General features: G+C 35.3%; 1 protein-coding gene across 5 annotated transcripts in view; it reads left to right on the top strand.

Moving 5' to 3' along the window:
* LRBA (LPS responsive beige-like anchor protein) overlaps nt 1-19,925 on the top strand; it is a 785,855-nt gene that overhangs the window by 609,057 nt on the left and 156,873 nt on the right. For all 5 annotated transcript variants that reach the window (XM_049632267.1, XM_049632266.1, XM_049632264.1 and 2 more), the window contains 2 exons: nt 10,190-10,330; nt 11,369-11,488. In XM_049632267.1, the coding sequence (XP_049488224.1) occupies nt 10,190-10,330; nt 11,369-11,488 (261 nt within the window). The remainder of the gene's footprint in view (nt 1-10,189; nt 10,331-11,368; nt 11,489-19,925) is intronic.

Genomic DNA, 19,925 nt, shown 5'->3' with positions numbered 1-19,925 from the left:
TAGGAAGGTGAAAACACCATTTAAGACAGACATCAGAGGAATAAATACCATGTGGTGATGGAAATAGAGATTGGAGTTAGGTTGCCACAGTCCAGGAACACCTGGGGCTCCAAGAAACTGGAAGAAGGGAGGAAACATTTTCCCGCTAGAGGCTTCAGAGAGAACATGGCTCTGCCAACAAGTTGATTTTGGACCTTTAAACTCCAGGACTATGAGACAATACATTTCTATTGTTTTAAGCCACCCTCAGTTTGTGGTACCTTGTAACAAGAACCCTAGGAAACTAATTTCAAACTGTTAGGTTTTCTTGATAAATGGTCCCTTTATCATTATATTTGGTAATATTCCATGTCCTGAATTCTTTTTTTTTTGATATTAATATAGCCATGGCAGCATTATTTTATTACTTGCAGTTTTATTTTCTATTAATCTACCTTAAAATTTACTTATTATTTTCTTAGCTGTGTCTACTCTGCTCATAAGGTCATCAGAAGAATTCTTCGCTTCTGATTTTTGTTTGTTTGTTTCTAGCATTTATATTTGATTCTTTTTTTTATAGTTTCCTTCTCTGCTGCAATTTCCCACCTGTTTGTGTAAGTTTTCCACTTTTTCTGCTAGATCTGTTAGTATGTGAATTATAGTTATTTTAAATAACCTGTCTGATGGTTCCAACACCTATATTATCTCTGAGGCTGGTTCTTTTGATTGCTTTGTTTCTTCACAGTGGGTCATTGTTTTCTTATTATTTTAAGCATCTCATAATTTTTGGTTGAATTAGAGACTGGGATGTGAATAATATTTTATGCCCAGAAATATGGGTGCCTTTTCTTATATCAGCAATTTGTGTGGGGAGTTCAGTCCATGTAGACAGTCGGTGAGCTCAGTTGGGTTTCTTGTCATCATTGTTACTTCTAGTGTAGCACGTTTTCACAAATTCCTTCAGTTCTTCCATTTGAATTTGTCCTTAGCATGGGCCCTAGGGTGTTAGAGATTTTGTCTCACTGCTTCTGCTCTACTCTCTGGCAGGCCCTCAATGCCTGTGCCACTGAGGACTTTTTCTCTCTCCTCTGTTGCCTTTCCCCAGAGGTAGATGGCTGTTGCTCGTGATCCAGTGTAAGGCTTATGGTCGGGGTAGGGCAACTTCTTCATTCCCTTGATCCAGCATCACTCTGTGATGAATGCTATGGGTTATTCTCAGTGGGCCTTCTCAGTGTTCTTGCCCATACTCTGCATGACATCCAGACCCTTTCTTGTGTTTGTGGTAGGTCTTAGGCCAGAGAGATTTTCTCATCCCTCTTCCAATAATAGCAAACCTGTCTTTTGGACCAGTGAAGAATCCTGGCTCAAAGATTTTCCCCCTCTTCTGGGTAAAAGAGCTTTTACTTTTACCTTACACCAGAAGCAGTAGATTTTTGTCTGGTCGTAGGGATAGTATAGAGTTACCTGTCTCTCTTCCGGACCCTGGGATGAGAGCATTGGTATTCCTCCTCCATCAGCCTAACAGTTTTTATTCATTATAAGAAAAAGATTTGGGGAAGTGGGTAGTATTTTGTGCCTGTCCTCATTAATAGCAAATCACGTTCTATCTCTCAAAACTAACTGATTGTCTAAGCCACCTTGTTTGTTCTTAGTTGCTCCCAGTCGTTGACGGTGTTCTAAGACCTATCAGTGCCCCAAAAGTAAGTGTCTCAGTCAGCAGTAGGTGCAGGCTGATTGGATGCCAGACCCTCGGGCAAGAGCTTTTAAAGTTTACAAGTAGACCTCTTTCAGGGAAAGACTGGGAACTGGACATTGAGCCCCCAGATGATAGCCTGTTAAAGAACTGTTTGTTTGCTACAAACGGTGAACACAAGCCCTGATGGCCACAAGAACCAGGTGATCAAGGGGTACATTTTCTAGATGGCAGCCATGAAAGCTGAAGTGCCAGACCAGTGTACGAACTCCTTCCAGGGTGACATTGGTGATTTGGAGAGGACTACATACAGAGAGAATGCAGATACGGTGTCTGCTGGCTTCTCTGGTCTCAGGGGAGGATTGCAGTTCCTAGATTTGTGTTAAATTAGGATCCTGACTCTGAGGCTGCAGCTTTTAAGATGTGCAGATAGGCCTCTTTCAAGGAAAGACTGGGAGATGGGCGTTTATGTCTGCTCTCTCAGCGCTGAGCTCTGGGGGATGGCCAAGCTGAGTCCTCCTGAGCCAGTTAAGAACTGTGTTTCTGTTTTTGTTTTTGTATTGTCTTATGGTCTCATGGACGCAAGCCTCCTTGGCTTTCAGAGCTAGGCATTCTGGGGGCCTTTCTCACAGGTGGAAGTCTTAAACATTGGGGTGCTACATGTTAGGCCCAAAACCATCACTCCTTAGGGAGGAGCTGTGAGTTGTGAGTTCCTTCCCAATTGTATGTCTTGGAGGTGAGATTTACGGCAAGAATGTGTCACAGACTTTCGCACCTGTTATGATGTGGGCTTTTTTTTCTCATTTGCCTGATGTGTAGTGCAGCTAGTAGCAGGATTTCTTCCAGAGGGAATTAATCCATGTGTAACTGTAGATTCAGTTTGTCCATGGGAAGAGGTGAGTTCAGGAACTTATGTCATCATCTTGAACTGAAACTCCTGATGTCAGTGCTCTTAACCATTTCTTTAAGTGGAGAGTTGAATCTATCTGAAAATGAATAGGCTTTATTATATCAGGTTTGGGCCTCTTGGGTGTTTACCATTTTCATAATTACTTAAAATGTTTTTTCCCTGTGGCCTTGGATTGTCAAATTGTTTTTTTGGGGGTTCTTCCAGGCATTTAGCTCAACACTGGCATTGGATTATCAGATTATTCTAATCAATTTATGTGCCTTTCTCAAAGTCAGGTAAAAATCTATCACTTAATGTGAACCGTAGCTGAATAACATAGAACTACAGAGGCTACTAAATCTACCAGTGTGAGCATTCGAAATGATTTAGATTCTACATAGGTACAATAAGTAAAACGGAATACTTTCTTTTTCCCAAGATGTGTTCGTTAAATTGAAATAGTATAGAGGGTATATGTTTAATACCACTTGCAAGAAAGTGTGTTTTCAAGGGATTAAAAGCTACTCTGGTACTTGAAAACAAAAGTGCTTATTTGTTAACTCTAAAAGCCACAGTAGTGTGCCAATGAAATTTTCTTCTTGACAATATTAAATAAAATGTAGAGTGTGTGAAGATAAGTGCTGAACCATTTCAGCCATATATAGCATGTGACAAAATACCCTAAAAGCCAAGGTTGAGTAAAAATGCTGATCAGGCTGTTTGTTATACTTGTCATTTAGATAAAAGAGCTGCTACAGCTGACACAAAATAGTTGCTGCACCCCCTAACAGTGGCAACATGGCTTCAATGACAGAGGCTGTTCGTTTATTTTCTTCTTTTGCTGGTGGGGGAAGAAGGCAGGTGGTGGAGATGCACAGAATAAAATTCAGTGGCTTCTTTAAAAAGCCTTAGGGGCACAGAGAATGAAAGGCTGGTACGGGGTTAATGGATGCAGATATATAAATACAAAAATTAACAGAAAAGTAAAGCCATAAACTTTAGTGACCACACTTAATCTATTTTTGTTCACTTTTTTTCCTAAGCTTTTTTTGCCAGGCATCTTTCCATGTCCCCAAGCAAAATATTCTTTTTTTAAATTCATTTGTGTAACCTTCTGCTAAAGTGATATCCACACACATTAGATAGGTAGGGGGATACAAATGTAAATAGCACTTTTTCAAAAGGATCTTTAGTCTAAGCCTCCCATGAAAGGGTTCTAATGGCTTTACAAATTCAGCACCAGCATTTTTGTCAACTCACATAACCCAGATCATTCTAGGATCTGCTAGTCAGTATAGTTAGAGTAAGTTCTAAATCTTGTCCTTGTCACTGTCTAGGTAACCAATCATTAGTAGTCATTTAACTTCTCTGACTCAACTTTCTTGCCTATAAATTAGGAATGCTAATAGGTTTATATATTAAGGGGTTGTTGTGAATATGAGGTAATTTGTGTAAGATTCTTAGAACCTTCACTTATACCCAATAAATGGTAGCATTGTCATCAGATCGACTGGACCCTTAAGTCTGTATACCATATTTATTTCCTGTAATCTTATAAAACAAATCATTATTCTCCAATCAGAATGATTGTCTCTTAGGATATCACATTTGCTGATAGTCCATCCTCTTTCATCCTCTGAATTTGAATTTTTTTTTTGTTTAATCCATCCATGAATATGAGATACCTTTTACCTAATTAACAATCTTCAGTCCTTTAATCTGGCATTTTTATAACCTATAACATTGGATTCCTATAACATTGAGTTCAACAATTTTGTTCTTTTTTCTTTGCTAGTTTTTAGCCCTTCTTTTGCAATGGCCCTCGTTCAGTGTCTGTAGGCCTACCCTACTTCCAGGAAGAAATAAAATAATGTATAACCTGTCTTGCTCATGACCTCGTAAATGCTGTAAGGCAGGCTTTATGTGTAGTCATAGAATTAAAGGATGTTTCCAGTTTCCTAATCATACCAAATGAAGATGACATTGGCAGATGGCTTTAGGCCAGTCATCCAGATCCTAAGCAAGATCCTGAAAGTAGTTACGCTCGTGCCTCTCCTTCCTGAGCCCCTTTTCACTTTTAACATCTCTTCACCACTACCCTGTAACTACAAAATGTACTTTTTATGATATCCTATCCTTTAATGTTTCCAAAGGCCCTATTTCTGTGTCTTGTATGCCAGAACAATCTTTTACTTCTTCTTTAAATTTCTCTTCTGCTTCTTATCCCACATAGTATCTAATGATTTTCCAAAGAAGGCCTTACAGAAAGATGTAAAAAACTCTTTGAGACTTGGATTTTAAAAGGGGAATTTGTTAAGCAAATTTCTGCTTTGTTGAATTTGTGAAATTCCTTGCCAATTCCCTTTAACTTTCTTAGTAACTGTAATCATGGTCCAAGAGTTTGGAACTTCACTTCTGAAAGGTTGATATAAATTAGAAAAGTTAACATATAAATCTCAAAAGGAAGAAGGATTTATGTCAGTCATGGTGGTAATAACAGTTACAACAACATTCATAGCAGCTGTGCTTGTCAAGTACTTTCTTTGTGCCAGGATCTCTGCTAAGCACTTTACATAAATTATTAGCCTTTGTGTCAACTTGTTAAGTAAGTATCATATTTAAAAAATGGAAATGTAAGAAATTGGGAAATTTTTGAAATTAGGAAAAGCAATTTTTAATTAATACAACAGTTTTTAGATGGATAAAATGATCCAAAACTGGATTTTTGAGCACTGAATTTGTGTCTCCTAGATTTATGTTGGTTTTGAATTAGGTCACTCAAGATACTTCTTCATTTTTAAAACAGGGATATCTAGGTGCACTTGGGTGGCTCAGTTGGGTAAGTGTCAGACTTTGGCTCAGGTCAGGATCTCACCGTTCATGGGTTTGAGTCCCCCATCGGGCTCTGTGCTGACAGCTCAGAGCCTGGAGCCTGCTTTGGATTCTGTCTCCTTTTCTCTCCCTCCCTCCCTCTTTCTCTCCCCCCCCCCCCCCCCGGCTTGTTCTCTCTCTCTCTCTCTCTCTGTCTCTTTCTGTCTCTCTCTCTATCTCAAAAATAAACAAACATTAACAAAAATTTTAAACAAGGGTATCTAGGGACATCTTGGTGGCTCAGTCAGCTGAGCATCCAGCTTTTGATTTCAGCTCAGGTCATGATCCCAGGGGTGTGGGATCAGGCCTAACTTCGGTGTGGAAACTGCCTATGATTCTCTCTCTCTCTCTCTCTCTCTCTCTCTCTCTCTCTCTCTCCCCCCTCTCTCTCTCCCCCCTCTCTCTTTTTCTCTTTCTCTCCCTTTCTAGGCACATGCTCTCTCTCAAATAAAAACAAACAAAAAACAGGGATATCTAACTCACATATGTACTGTAAGAATGTGTAATAATATCTCATAAACTGCAAAGTGTTAACTAGAGGTATTTATAACCTCAGGTAACATTTCCTAAAATTTTTAAAAAGAAAAAAAACTTAGAATGTATCAACTCTAAAAAAGCCTTTTCTTTTTACAGTTAACTTTTACTAGTAATTAGATGAAAGTCTGTTATATGCCTTTGAAGGGGTCTATGAAACCAAAGCAGTTTATTTTTAATTGATGTAGTAGAAGATGATTGTAATTTGCTTGACATTTCATATGCTTTTCATAGTAACGTTTGGACGCCCTTTGGACTTCTGAAGAGTAGTTTTGCTTTTAGTTATTTTCTTGAGGTAGGATAATGTAGCTTATTGGGACTACTGTGTACTATTGGGCTTCTGACAGATAATGCACAGTACCATATGTACCATTAGAAGATTATGATGTTTAATTACCTTTTTCCTAACAGACTCTGCTAATTTCATCAGGCTTGTTTAGTAGCTTTTTTTCTTTAATATTATTCATCAAATAAACTGCAAAATAGTAATATAATGAATAACTTACTGTATGCCAGGCACTGAGTTGGGCATTTTACATGCAGTATTTTGGTTTCTCTACTAATTAGCAAGATTACTTCTCAAGAAAGGTAATAAAAAGATTTTTTTTTAATTGTAATACTCTTAGGACACTTGATTTAGAAAGTTTTGTTTTGCATATCTTGCTCTGGAAGGGTTATTATTATTTCTCAAACAGAATACATACACTTGGGCAGCTGGGTAGCTCAGTCAGTTGAGTATCTGGCTCTTAATTTCGGGTCAGGTCATGATCCCAGGATGGTTGGATCGAGTCCTGCACCAGGCTCCATGCTGAGTATGGAGCCTGCTTGGGATTTTGTCTCCCTTTGCCCCTCTCCCCTGTTTGCACTCTCTTTCTCTAAAATTAAAAAAAAAAAAGAGTTGTTAAAAAAAATTACTTATCACTCTACCACAGTTGTCAATTTTGCTATTTGTGAGATTAGAATATCCTAAGAATAGTGATTTTTTTTTTCTATTTATACATTTTCAAGGGTTTTGGTGGGTTTTTTCTTTATTTTTTTCTTTTCCTATGTTAATCCAGATTCTTCTATTTTTTCCAAATGTAATGCTTCTGTTCGTAGTCCTCACAGTGTAATTTTTAAATTATTCTGTTTTATTTGAACCACTTTTTTATCTTGTTTTGGTGGAAGTGCTTTTTATTCTGTAGATTTAAAAATCTTATATAATTGTATTAGCTTTTTATAATTTTAAAAATTATTCTTCTATGTCCTAGGGCTATTTATTTTTACTTTGTTATGACCTTGAATTGCACCTCTCTAATCAATACCTATTTTTTATTGATTTTTTTCCAGGAAGTTATGACCATTTTAAATGACCAGTATTTTTGCTCTTCTTCCCTTAATCAATTTGCTGATGTAAAAAAATAACTCTGTCAAGCTTTTATAGTTAAACTGTACAAAGAGCTCCCTGTAGGAGATAGTGCTAGGCATCTTCTTGAATTGCCTTCCAATTGTTACTCTTAATATACTGTGTAAGTAAGAGGAGCCATCAGCATTTACTTTTAGTTCTTTTGCAGAGATGAATAAACATCTTGAAATGCTGATTTAGACAATGTTTTAAAAATGCTACGAAGCACTTTGGTGTATGACTGACTCTTGCTTAGTTAAATGTTTTGCAGCATTATAACGTAGTTGGATTCAGCTCATCTTTTAAAGCAGTTGTCAGAAAAATATGGGCCAGCATGGTAGAATGTATTAGCTCAATACATTGTCTCCATTTTATTATGAAGCTGCTGAGGAAGCTGTGATATACAGCACTGTCATTACAGATCTATTGTTAGGATGGTTCCACAGTCTTCTTTGCACTGCCATTAATTTATAGCAGTAAACAATATGTAGCCTTCCAACTGCAGCAAAGCAGAATCTTTTAATGAGGTGGATGTTATTACCACAATAAATCAGTGCTTTCGCGTAATGTATAATTCAATGTGTGTATTCCCACTGTAACTTCTCTGAGTAAGCTGATAGTGTATCATTGTCATTGCACAGCTCCACTGGTCTTTTTTTTTTTTTTTAACCTTCTTTTATTTGGGGACTTCTTTTTTATATGCTTACAAATAAATGTGGTATGTCTTGATAGCTGTCCTGTAGCAGGCTTCAGAAACCAACTGTAACAATAACAGCCAGAATCAATACTGTGGGTTCTACCTATATGGATCTCTGCACGATGCCATTTTTTTCTCAGATGCTGGTGAAATCAATCCTAATTGGTTTTAGCATTATATTCAAGAAACGTGATTCTATAACTATTGATTTTGGAGGTATACTCATTTGGAGAGTAATAAAAATAGCAGATAAAGTGAATACTTAATATGCTGCAGAACTATACAAAAAGAGCATTGATTCTATTTTTAATTCACATAATTCGTCTTCCAATGATTTTATTTCTTCTTTCTTTCCTTTTGCATGCCTCAGTCTTTGGGGACAACAACTAAAATACATTAAAGGCATTCCAAATTGGTTTTGTAACAAAGATTTTTTGGAGTCACTTTCATTCTTAACTGGCATAAATGTAGTAAATCAGATTTAATTCTTCTGTACAGAAACTACTGCTTTAAAAGATGGCATTTTAAATTAGTGTACCATGATACTGATTTAAAATAGTAATCAATGAAAGATTTTTTGAAGATTTGCTTGTACAGTAAAAAATGACTTACAATATTGATTCAAACCAATCTATAGAAAGGACAGTGCTAAAGATAAATAGTTTTAAAAAATAGTTAACAATTAACATAAGATAGCCAAAATGATGAATTTAAAATGTTGCTTTAAATCACATGTTAACGTGAAAAGCAATTTAAAAACAAATTCAACTTTGCTTCATTTTTAACAGAATATTTCTGAATACGTCTGTTTTTAAACCCACATTTTTTATTTATTGCAGTTTAACACATATCCCCCATAAATAATAAGATAAATTTAAGTATTTTCTTCCTCTTATTAGTGAAGAGTGACTAACTCCTAAGTTTTCATTAAGTAACCTTATATATAGCTTTTTTTCAGTGAAATGGTAATTATATTTTAAATAAAGAATAGACATTTTCTAGAGATCAGAATGTCTTATGAAAATGAGTTATTACTTAAAGCAGTTGATTTTAACATTCTTTGAGCCATCAGACCCCTCTGAGAATCTTAATACCCTGTATGCCTTCCTTAAGAAAATGTACATGTGCATAATCACAAAAAATTTTGCATAGTTTTTAATGGAGTTCGTGTATTCCCTAAGTAACAACAGCTACAGCAACAATACTGATACCAGCTAACGTTTATCAAGCTACTATCTTATGCCAAGCGATGTTCCAGGGGTTTTACAGGCTATTATTTCAATCAAACTTTACCCCAATTCTGGAAGATAATCTTAAAAGAAATAGTTAGCAATCATTGAATGTTGTCAGGCATGATTTGTAGGACTTTACATGTGATTATTCATTTTCAAAACAACCTTCTGACTGGGTGCTATTACTATCCCAGTGAGGCCATGTTCTTCAACACTTTGCTATACTGCTTTTTGGCCCTCTGCTATAATGTATTATTTTTTGGTACAAGCTGGTACTCTGTCTTCTATTCTTTGAATGTTTGTATATATAATATATATACATATACATATATATATGTATATATTTTATATTTTAGGCAGGGATTTTTTATATTCTAAATTCTACTTTTATGTATACTAGTAGAAATTTCTAGATTTACATTAATCCCTTTTCACTCAGTCGCTTCCTTACACTCCTCGTTCCCTTCCAGTTTTGTTTCATCTTCTTCTTAGAACCTATTGTAAATTAATCCTCTAACATCAAGATTGTGTTTCTGGTTGTTGCTTCTAATTAACTAAATAGGATTTTATAGGTGCTTTCCAAAGTATTATATAGCTAATACTCACTTTATGTAATTGTCTTTATGAAAATGCTTGTTATGGGCTGATTAAAAACCTATATTCAACAGAAATTGGACTCATTGAGAAATGACCGGTTTCTTCTTTCACTTTTTTGTGTATGTTTAACCTGCATTGGAAAAAAAAATTCTATCCACTCTCTGTATATAACACAATGTTTTAGCTCCAATAGTGTATATATGTCTTTTAAAATTCACTTTCACACTGGCTAATAGGACAACACTTGAAGAAAGAAATAAAAGATGATTACATTTATGCATTCTTATTTTGTTTTTTCCTTCTCTATTGGCAGCCAGTAGGAGCTTTGAATCCAAAAAGAGCAGCATTCTTTGCAGAACGTTATGAATCGTGGGAAGATGATCAGGTTCCCAGGTTCCACTATGGTACTCATTACTCAACTGCAAGTTTCGTTCTTGCATGGCTGCTAAGAATAGTAAGTTCAGTTTGAGTAATAAACCATGAATACATAAATTCAGTGTTGTGAAGAATATGCAGTAATTAAAAGTCATCAGCATCTTTTTTGAATGCTAATTTTTTTTCAGTGATTAGATTTCTAATTATAAATATCTCTTTATCCCATTTGGTATGTATCTGATAACATTTTACAATAGAATAGCCTTGAAAATGTTTCACCTGGAACGATGTGAATTTTTTTTTCTTAAATTTGCCTCTTCAAATTGTCGATATCTCCTCAGACTCTAAATTGTAACATAGGTTATTTGAAATAGAGTCTATTAAAATAAGAGCTAAATAAGATTTTGTTAAGATAGACATACATTCATATGTTTCAGAAACTTCAGTTGCCCCAAATGGAATAAGGTATGTTTATAGATTATACCAAGGCTGCTGTGTATTGATAATATATTGGTTAAACAAGAAATGTTTCTGTAAAATTGAAAGGTGATTCATCTACTAGAAAGTAATTTCTTTGGGAAAGCATTAGCAGCACATCATTAATTAAAGCTTGTTAGAAGGGTAAGGCAGACATAAATCCTAGAAGTAATTTATAGTGCTTAGCTAATTTCAAGCAATTATCCACTAATATGTGTTTAAATGTTCTTTAACTAAGAGGAGGCTTTTAAATCTTCTAAACATTTTTCTTTTCTTAATCATAAATTAAATATTGAGCCATAACAATCAGAAAATTACATATTAGGCTATTCCCCTATATTATGAAGAAAATGCAATCTAATATATGTCTGAATTTTATTAATAAATTGTTCTTGGAAAAGAAGAGAATCTGAAAAATGTTGAAAATGCCAAAATTTGGAAATATTTCTTTTGTTCTGAAACAAAAATAATTTAAGTACATTAATGTAGTAATTTAGATAGAATTCCCATTCTATATCTAGTTTGTATATATCTGGTTAATGTCTATTAGTCATTACAGTATCTAAATATAATGATTTATAAAAACCATATTTGTATGCATGAGGAAACATACCGATTTTTTTAATTGCTTATTTTTTAGGAACCTTTCACAACTTATTTCCTAAATTTGCAAGGAGGGAAATTTGATCATGCAGATCGAACCTTTTCATCAGTTTCCAGAGCCTGGCGAAACTGTCAGCGTGATACATCTGATATTAAGGTACAGAAATGTTTCTTTTTTTTTCACCCAGAAATGTTTGATTTTACAGTTATTATTGTCAGTATGTTCCTTGTTGAATGAATGTTGACAATTTCTCTCCTAGCAGTGTAGCACTGTTTACTGAAGAGAAGCCTCAAAGCCTGAAGCTTTAATTAAATGACCAAGAACCACTGTATAGAATTTCTCTCTGCCTATCTCTCTCTTTTCTTTGTCTGTCACTACCTGCTGTATGTCTCCCTGTCTCTTTCTCTTTAGTTGTAGAATGGTTGTTTTTCTGCTTCCTTTAAGTATTTTTTTAAAGGAAAAATATAGTAGTATGAATGTAAGATAGCATGCTTAATGGCATTCCAGACTCAGTGAATAAAATTAATACAGTCAGTAAAATACTGTGAGAAGAATCTCAGCATTTTAATTTAATGTATTTTATTTCATTTCATTTCATTTTATTTTATAGATCTCATGTGTCTTTTCTTAAGGTAATCCTCTTTTACCTGCTACCAGTTCTAAATTCATACCTGCTTCTCTTTGGTATAAAACTACACTATTAGTGAGGGGAAAGGAGTTCTGCTCCTATCTATATGTTCACTACTGGAAAAAATCAAAAACTTTGCACAGTAGCTAACATAATTCATACTAGATCTTTGTTTCTACCCTCAGAAATTACAGTATTTTACTTTCATAACATAATGTCTCTATCTGCTGGGTCAGATGCTGTTGAATATACTGAGATATGCCTATGGATGTAAACTCCTTATGGTCTCATAAAGAAATATGATTTATGTGTAACTATTTATACTATATGGAAGAAAATGATAGGCACCATATAAGAAATATTGGGGTTTAGAAGAGGAAAAGCTACATTACTAATGTTTAAACATGTTACTATAGAGTACTTTAAAAAATTAATATGATAATTATATATTTTAATATGATACTTTATAAAATGTATTCACACACTTTATCTTATAGTAGAGTATAACATTGCCTCTATCAAAGCTATTTTATTGAAGATTACATTATATGAAGGAATCTTTTATTTGGGGAAATTGATAGGATTTTTTGATATTGCAAATAATGTACTCTGAAATTCTCTTGAAATTATATATCTTATTCTTTAAGAGTTATCAGTAGAGGAGCTCCTGGCTGGCTCAGTTGGTAGAGCAAGTGACTCTTGATCTGAGGCTTATGAGTTTAAGCCCCTCATTGGGCCCAGAGCTTACTTTAAAAAAAAAAAAAAGAATCATCAGTAGATAATTTTGAAATGAGTAATTAGGGGGCGCCTGGGTGGCTCAATCGGTTAAGCGGCCGACTTCACCTGCGGACTTCACCTCAGGTCATGATCTCACGGTCCGTGAGTTCGAGCCCCGCGTCGGGCTCTGTGCTGACAGCTCAGAGCCTGGAGCCTGTTTCAGATTCTGTGTCTCCCTCTCTCTGACCCTCCCCCGTTCATGCTCTGTCTCTCTCTGTCCCAAAAATAAATAAATAAACGTTAAAAAAAAAAAAAAAGAAATGAGTAATTAGATAACAGTAAATGAGAATAGCTAATAGATTTAATAATTATTGTTGAGTTCTACTTCTGATCCCAAAGCTATTGAATTACTCATTTACCTCTTTTGAGAAGTAAGGGATATGGACACATGAAAATAGTGTTAAGCCTAATTTTTTTGTCAAATTGAAGACATGATTTTAAAAAAAAATTTGTTAATTCCTTCATTTATTAAGCATCTCATGACCAAGTTATAACCTTGTACTTGAATTTGGTACTTGAAATTTAAAAATAAAAGCATGAATTTGATTTTTTTTTCCTGCTCCATAATAAACAGACAGTGTGTATATCTTCAGCTTTCTACCCCTAAGTACTAGACATTCCTGCTTAATGCTTTGTTGGACAGCAGGTACATCTGATAGATCCTTGTAGTTTTGACATCTCTTTTTCCCAAATCTCAGCCTTTCTCTGTCAAGATTCCTCGGTGAGCACAAGCCTAGTTCCATTTACCCAAACACTTGCCTTAAAATACCCTACCTGTAAAAAAAAATTTAAAACCCACACAAAATAGCTGCAACTTTAAAACCAACAAACAAAAAATAAAACCCACATGAACTTGTTTACCTTTCTCTTTCCCAATTTTTCTTATTACTTCAAAAATAATTAAAAATCAAATTCATCTCACTTTCTTTTGAATGCCTCAGCAGACTTTAATAAAACAGCTCTAACTACTAGACAAATACTAGGATTTCAGTTCTTGCTATTGTACTAATTTCTGGCTTTCTGGCAGTGTTATATAAAGCATCTGTATGAAGAAGTAGAGTACAAAGTGAAGGGAAAAGTTAATTATTTTTTTTTTAATTCCAAGTGTCAAGTTGATTTGGCTTGGTTAAAAGTAATAGTTTTATTCATAAATACTATTTCATTATGATCAGAGGCACAGAAATTTTCTTCAGGACTGTTTGCTAAAATGTACTTGTTCTTCTAACTAATATGCATATTCTCTTTTTTTTTTTTAAACCACAAAATATCTGTAGGGTAGATAGGATGTCCTATCTACCCCATTTTCTCTATTGATAATGAACTAATTTGGTCCCTACAACTTTTCAAATATTTTGAAGAGTATGTAATACATACACCATTGGAATGTGGAATGTGGAATCATATTAATTATAGTCTGATCTTTATTTGTATTGTTGTGTTGAATTTCTGAAAATACTAAGGAAAATGTTAAACAGTACAGAGAGAATAGTGAAACATGAGGCTGGGTAGTAAGAATCACTTTATTGAGTGTGTTCTAAAGTATACCTTGCTTGATGAATATGATATCCATTTTCTAAAATGTTTTCATGACATTTTACAAAAATGAAGTGTTGTGGAGTGCTTGGCTGGCTCAGTCTATAGAGAATGCAACTCTTGATCTCGAGGTTATAAGTTCGAACCCTACATTAGATGTAGAAATTACTTAAAAAAAAATCTTCAAACACATATACACAAATGAAGTGTTGTGAGGTAGATAGAAGATTTATTTAATTATTTATTTTTAGGGAAAAATAACAACATGGTAACATTTCTACTACTTAACTCTTTTTGTGCCCTAGGGGAACTGTCACCTTAATATCTTAGAAACCCTATTTCTTGCATTCTGCTAATACTGAGAGAATAACTTACTAAAACATAAAGGTTATTCCTATGAAATAAAAGTAAAAATATGAATTCTTTTATTTCAGAGAAGAAAAAGACCTTATTAAACTTTACTAAAACAGCCTTTGATTTTTTTAGCATGATTTATCATTTTAAAATTCTGGGGATCATTTGTACTTTTGTGTATCATTGGTGGTTTCATTTCAGGTATGACCCTCAATGATGTTTTTCATTCTTACTGGATAAACTGTTAGATGTGTTGGTCAGTTCTTTAAGTAGGCTTACTACTAGTCAATAGAAACATAATGCAAGCCACAACTGCCAGCCACATGTATAATTTTAAGTTTTCTTGTAGTCACATTTTAAAAAGTGAACAGAACCATGTGAATGAAATTAATTTTAGTAATATGTTTAACATATATATCCAAAATATTGTTCTTTCAACATGTAATCAATATGAAATTATTAGATTAATGGCTACCATCTCAAGCCATGGATGCTTAGAACAATATTCCTGATGTTGTACTTCATGTAAATATTGATAGGTAGTAGCAATAATAGGAATTCTTGAGGATTGAAATAGGAAGTGTTAAAATTGGGTTGGAGAATCTTCACTGTGATAAGTAACATTTTAAAATCCCCAACAGATTCTGTGTTTCAAGTTTTAAAAACTCACTTAAGTTTAGAAACTGAAGTGCAGAATAGATTACTGAATCATTATGGCCAAATTTTGTGAAGCAAATCACAGACTCATAAAGCTTGAATGAATTTCAGTAGGCAATCCACATCTGAATATTACACAGATATCTAAGTTTTTCTAGGTAGTTCATGTCACTGATTTTTCCCCTGGCTCTGAGGCTCCATACTTATTTCAGGTACCCTTATTGTCAGTCATTTAATGTAATGGGTAAGTACAATCTGACTTGCTCATCTTAAACTCTTTTCCTTCTCTTCTAAGGAATTATTAATAATTAGGATTGAAGAGTGGAAGAAGTCATAAATATTACCTAGGTTCATTATTTCAGAATGGAGGGCAGTAGTAGATGGATCTAAAATGAAGATTATTGGAGAACTGTACTTCTCCAGAGGCCTAGAATTTAGGACAGTAATACAGTACTAAAATAACCTGTGTTAAAATTTTAGAAAAATTGGAGTAAAAGGTTTGATGGAATCCTGAGGTAATATTTAATTTTAAACTTTTTATTTTAACTATATTTATGCTCTGTCAAAGCCCTGGTTGTGATACAGCAGCAAGTAAGACACAGCCATTGCCTTCAATGAACTTACTCATTAGAGGAGGTACTGATAGTAAAACAGTCCCTGCAGTTCAGTATAATTGAGGCTATGTGGGCTCATAGCATCTGAAATGAAGAGAAGGGAGAGGAAAGGGGAAATCGAAGACCTACCATGAAAGGCTGCATAAGCTTTGGTGAGGAGGTTGGAATTTATACTGGGGAAGTAAGGAGACATCGGAAGTATTGAAGCAGAGGCGTGACACGAGCAGATTTTTGTGGTTTTAAGAGATCACTGTGGTTGGTGTTTGAATATGTATTATGCGATGAGCAAGAATGGAAACAATCAGTAAACTTTTAAAATAGAGGAGAGGCAGTGGAGGCTTGAATAAAGTAGTGGCAATGGTAGTAGAGAAATGTAGATGAATTTCATAATGTACTTAGAAGGTAAAAACTGTTGTGATTTGGTGATTGATTGATCCTGTAGACCAGAGAAAGAAATGAAATTTGACTAGGACATGTGTGTAGAGTACACAGAGAAGCAGGTTTAGTTAGGAAATAAATATCCAGCTCCCTGCCTTCAGGGAAAACGTCCTATGACAGCTGAACTAAAATCCTCGAAAACACACCTAAGTCAGCATTTATTGATTATTTATCACATGCAATAAATACTAGGCAGCACTTGGAGTAAAAGGGTAAGACAATCAGTTCTTTATTTCACTTACCTTCGGATGAGAATGACAGGTATACATAAAACTATTTTTAAAAATTTCTTAATGTTTATTTATTTTTGAGAAAGAGTGTCAGTGAGGGAGGAGGAGCAGAGAGAGAGGGAGACACAGAATCCGAAGCAGGCTCAGGGTCTGAGCTGTCAGCACAGAGCCCGATATGGGGCCCGAACCCACAAACCATGAGATCATCTGAGCCGAAGTTGGATGCTTGCTGGACTGAGCCACCCAGGTGCCCCAACATAAAACTATTTTTAATACAAGTCAGACATTGATAAGTGGTGTCATAAGATATATACAAAATGAAATTAATTCTAACTGGGGAGGTGAAGGAGTGACTTCACAGAGCGTCTGGAGTTGTATCTTAAAGGATGCTAGAGAGTCTTAACTAACCTCCCAGATTTATGTCTCTAGCCTGTATGTTTCTCCTGACGTCTAAGTCCCTCCTCAATATCTCCCTTTGAATATATAAGATGTATCTCAAAATTAACATGTTCAAAACCAAATTCCTCATCTTTACTCCTTTAAACCTGCCCTTCCCACAGTCTTTGCCCTTCAAGTAACTGGTTTTCCAGTTGAGAGTAAAAGCTGAAGTCCTTACTGTGCAAGACTATGCCACCTACCCCTACCTTCCAAAATCCTATTAGTCTTGACCTCTTTTTGTACTGTTTGCTCCCTTGCTCACTCTGTTCTAACTAAGCACGCCCTCCAGGGTATTCTTCAAATATTCCAGTATCTTCCCAACTCATGGCCTTTGTTTTTATTCTTCCTTTTTCCTTAAAAATTCCTTCAGATAGATATCCTTAAGGATTTATTCCTTCACCCTTTTCAAGTCTTTGCTCAAATGTCACCTTTTTAAAAATGTTTGTTTATTTTGAGAGAGAGAGTGAGCATGTGCGAGCAGGGGAGGCACAGAGAAAGAGGGAGAGAGAGAATCCCAAGCAGGCTGTGTGCTGTCAGTGCAGAGCCTGATGTGGAGCTTGATCCCACAAACTGTGAGATCATGACCTAAGCCAAAATCAAGTAGGACGCTTAACCGACTGAGCCACCCAGGTGCCTCTCCGATGTCACCCTCTTAGTAAGATGTCACCTTCTCTGTCTTCTCCATTTAAAATTACATCCTGGGGCACCCAGGTGGCTCAGTCAGTTAAGCTCCGACTTCGGCTCAGGTTATGATCTTGTGGTTAGTGAGTTCAAGCCCTGCTTTGGGCTCTGTACTGACAGCTCATAGCCTGGAGCCTGCTTTGGATTCTGTGTCTCCCTCTCTCTCCCCTCCTTCCCAACTCGTCCTCTGTCTCTCTCTGTCTCTCAAAAATAAATAAACATTAAAAAAATAAAATAAAATAAAATTACATCTCTCACACCAAGCCCTTTTATTCCCAATTTCATTTTTCTTCATATGACTCACCGTCTGACATACATCTATTTATTTGTTTATTATGTCTTATTTTGTTGGAACATTAGCTCCATGACAGCATGAATTGAACTGTTTTGCTCACTGGTTTTTTTCCCAGAGCTTAAAACAATTAAGTAGTTAAGAGGATGAATTCAAGGGATTGGGTTAAAAGTGATTCTCCAGGACGTGGAATTTGGTTGACTATAAGGATAGAAAGACAAAAACGTGTTTCTTTATTTTGTTTATTTATTCATTTGAAATATAGTTGACATACAATATTATATTAATTTCAGGTGTACAACATAATGCTTCAACATTTGTATAATTACAGAGTGATCACCATGATAAATCAAGCTACCATCTGTCACCATACAAAATTATATTATTAACTATATTCCCCATGCTGTATAGTACATCTCTGTGACTTATTTATTGTATAACTGGAAGTTTGTTCCTTTTTTTAAAGATACTGTTTTTAAATAATCTCTACACACATCATTGGGCTTGAACCCACATTACTGAGATCAAGAGTCTCATGCTCTACTGACTAAGCCAGCCAAGTGCCCTGGAAGTTTGTTCATTTTAATCACTTTTACCTGTTTCACCCAGCTTCCCACCACTGTCTCCTCTGGCAACCACTAGATTGTCCTCTGTGTCTGTGAGCCTATTTCCGTTTTTTCTGTTTGTTCATTTGTTTGTAGATTTTACATATAAGTGAAACGATACGGTATTTGTCTTTCTCCATCTGACCTATTTCATGTAGCATAATACCATCTAGATCCTTCCATGTTGTAACAAATAGTAAGATTTCATTCTTTTTTTATGGTTGAGTAATATTCTTTCCATCTACCTATCTATGTACACACACACACACACACACACACACACACACACACACATTTTCTTCATTCATTCATCTATTCTTGGCCCTTTAGGTTGCTTCTGTATCTTGGCTCTTGTAAATAATGCTGCAGGAAACATAGGCCTGTATATATCTTTTTGGATTAGTGTTTTTGTTTTGCTTGGATAAATGCCCAGAAGTGGACTTGCTGGATTGTGTTGTTCTATTTTTAATCTTTTGAGGAACCTCCATACTGTTTTTCAAAGTGGCTGTGCCATTTTGCATTTCCGTCAACAGTGCATGGGGGTCCCCTTTTCTCCATATCCTTGCCAACACTTGTTATTTCTTACTTTTTGATTTTACCCATTCCACTGTGTGGTCCACTGTGTGATGTGTGGTCATACCTCATTGTGGAAGAGTTTGTATTTCCCTGATGATAGGTGATGTTCAGCATCTTTTTGTGTGTCTCTTGACCATATGCCTCAAGAGGATTCTTTAGATCAGGTGTCTTCATAAATGATGCTATGAATTACAGTGAAGCAGGCTTATAGAGCAAATGTCTGAATTCAAGTTTTGACATGTTAATATATTTCCACAATAACAAGGATAATATCACCTATTGAAAATCCAAACCTAAGTTTCAGAAATGTCTCATAGGCATGTAGGGTAAGAAAGAATAATGGGTGATACTTATCATGAACTCCAAAAGAGTTGTCTATTCCTTTTTGTCCACTTCCTCACAGTTTTCCATTATCTCCTGAGCCTACTCAAATCAAGCTTTCTTCTGCACTACTTTTGAAATCAGTCTTGTCAGAGGCATTGATGAACAGCTTCTGTGCTGTCAAATGCACATACTCAGTTCTCATTGTACTTGATCTCCCACCATTATTGACAAAATTAATTGATCCTCTTTATGGGAGGTGGGGAGAGGAGTAACCTTTTCTTTACCTGGTGTCTGGAATAAGGAGCCACCTTTTCCTGGCTATCTTCTTACCATTTATTTTTTTCAGTCTCTTTTACTGGATTATCTTGTTGTCATACCCTAAATTATTAGAGTACCTTAGGGCTCAAGTTTTAGATCTCTTCTGTATGAGTACTTTTTCCCTAGGT

Source organism: Panthera uncia, chromosome B1, assembly GCF_023721935.1.
Source record: "Panthera uncia isolate 11264 chromosome B1, Puncia_PCG_1.0, whole genome shotgun sequence".
NCBI lineage: Eukaryota > Metazoa > Chordata > Mammalia > Carnivora > Felidae > Panthera > Panthera uncia.
Note: the sequence above shows the minus strand (reverse complement) of the source record. Positions and strands in the feature narration are given on the sequence as shown.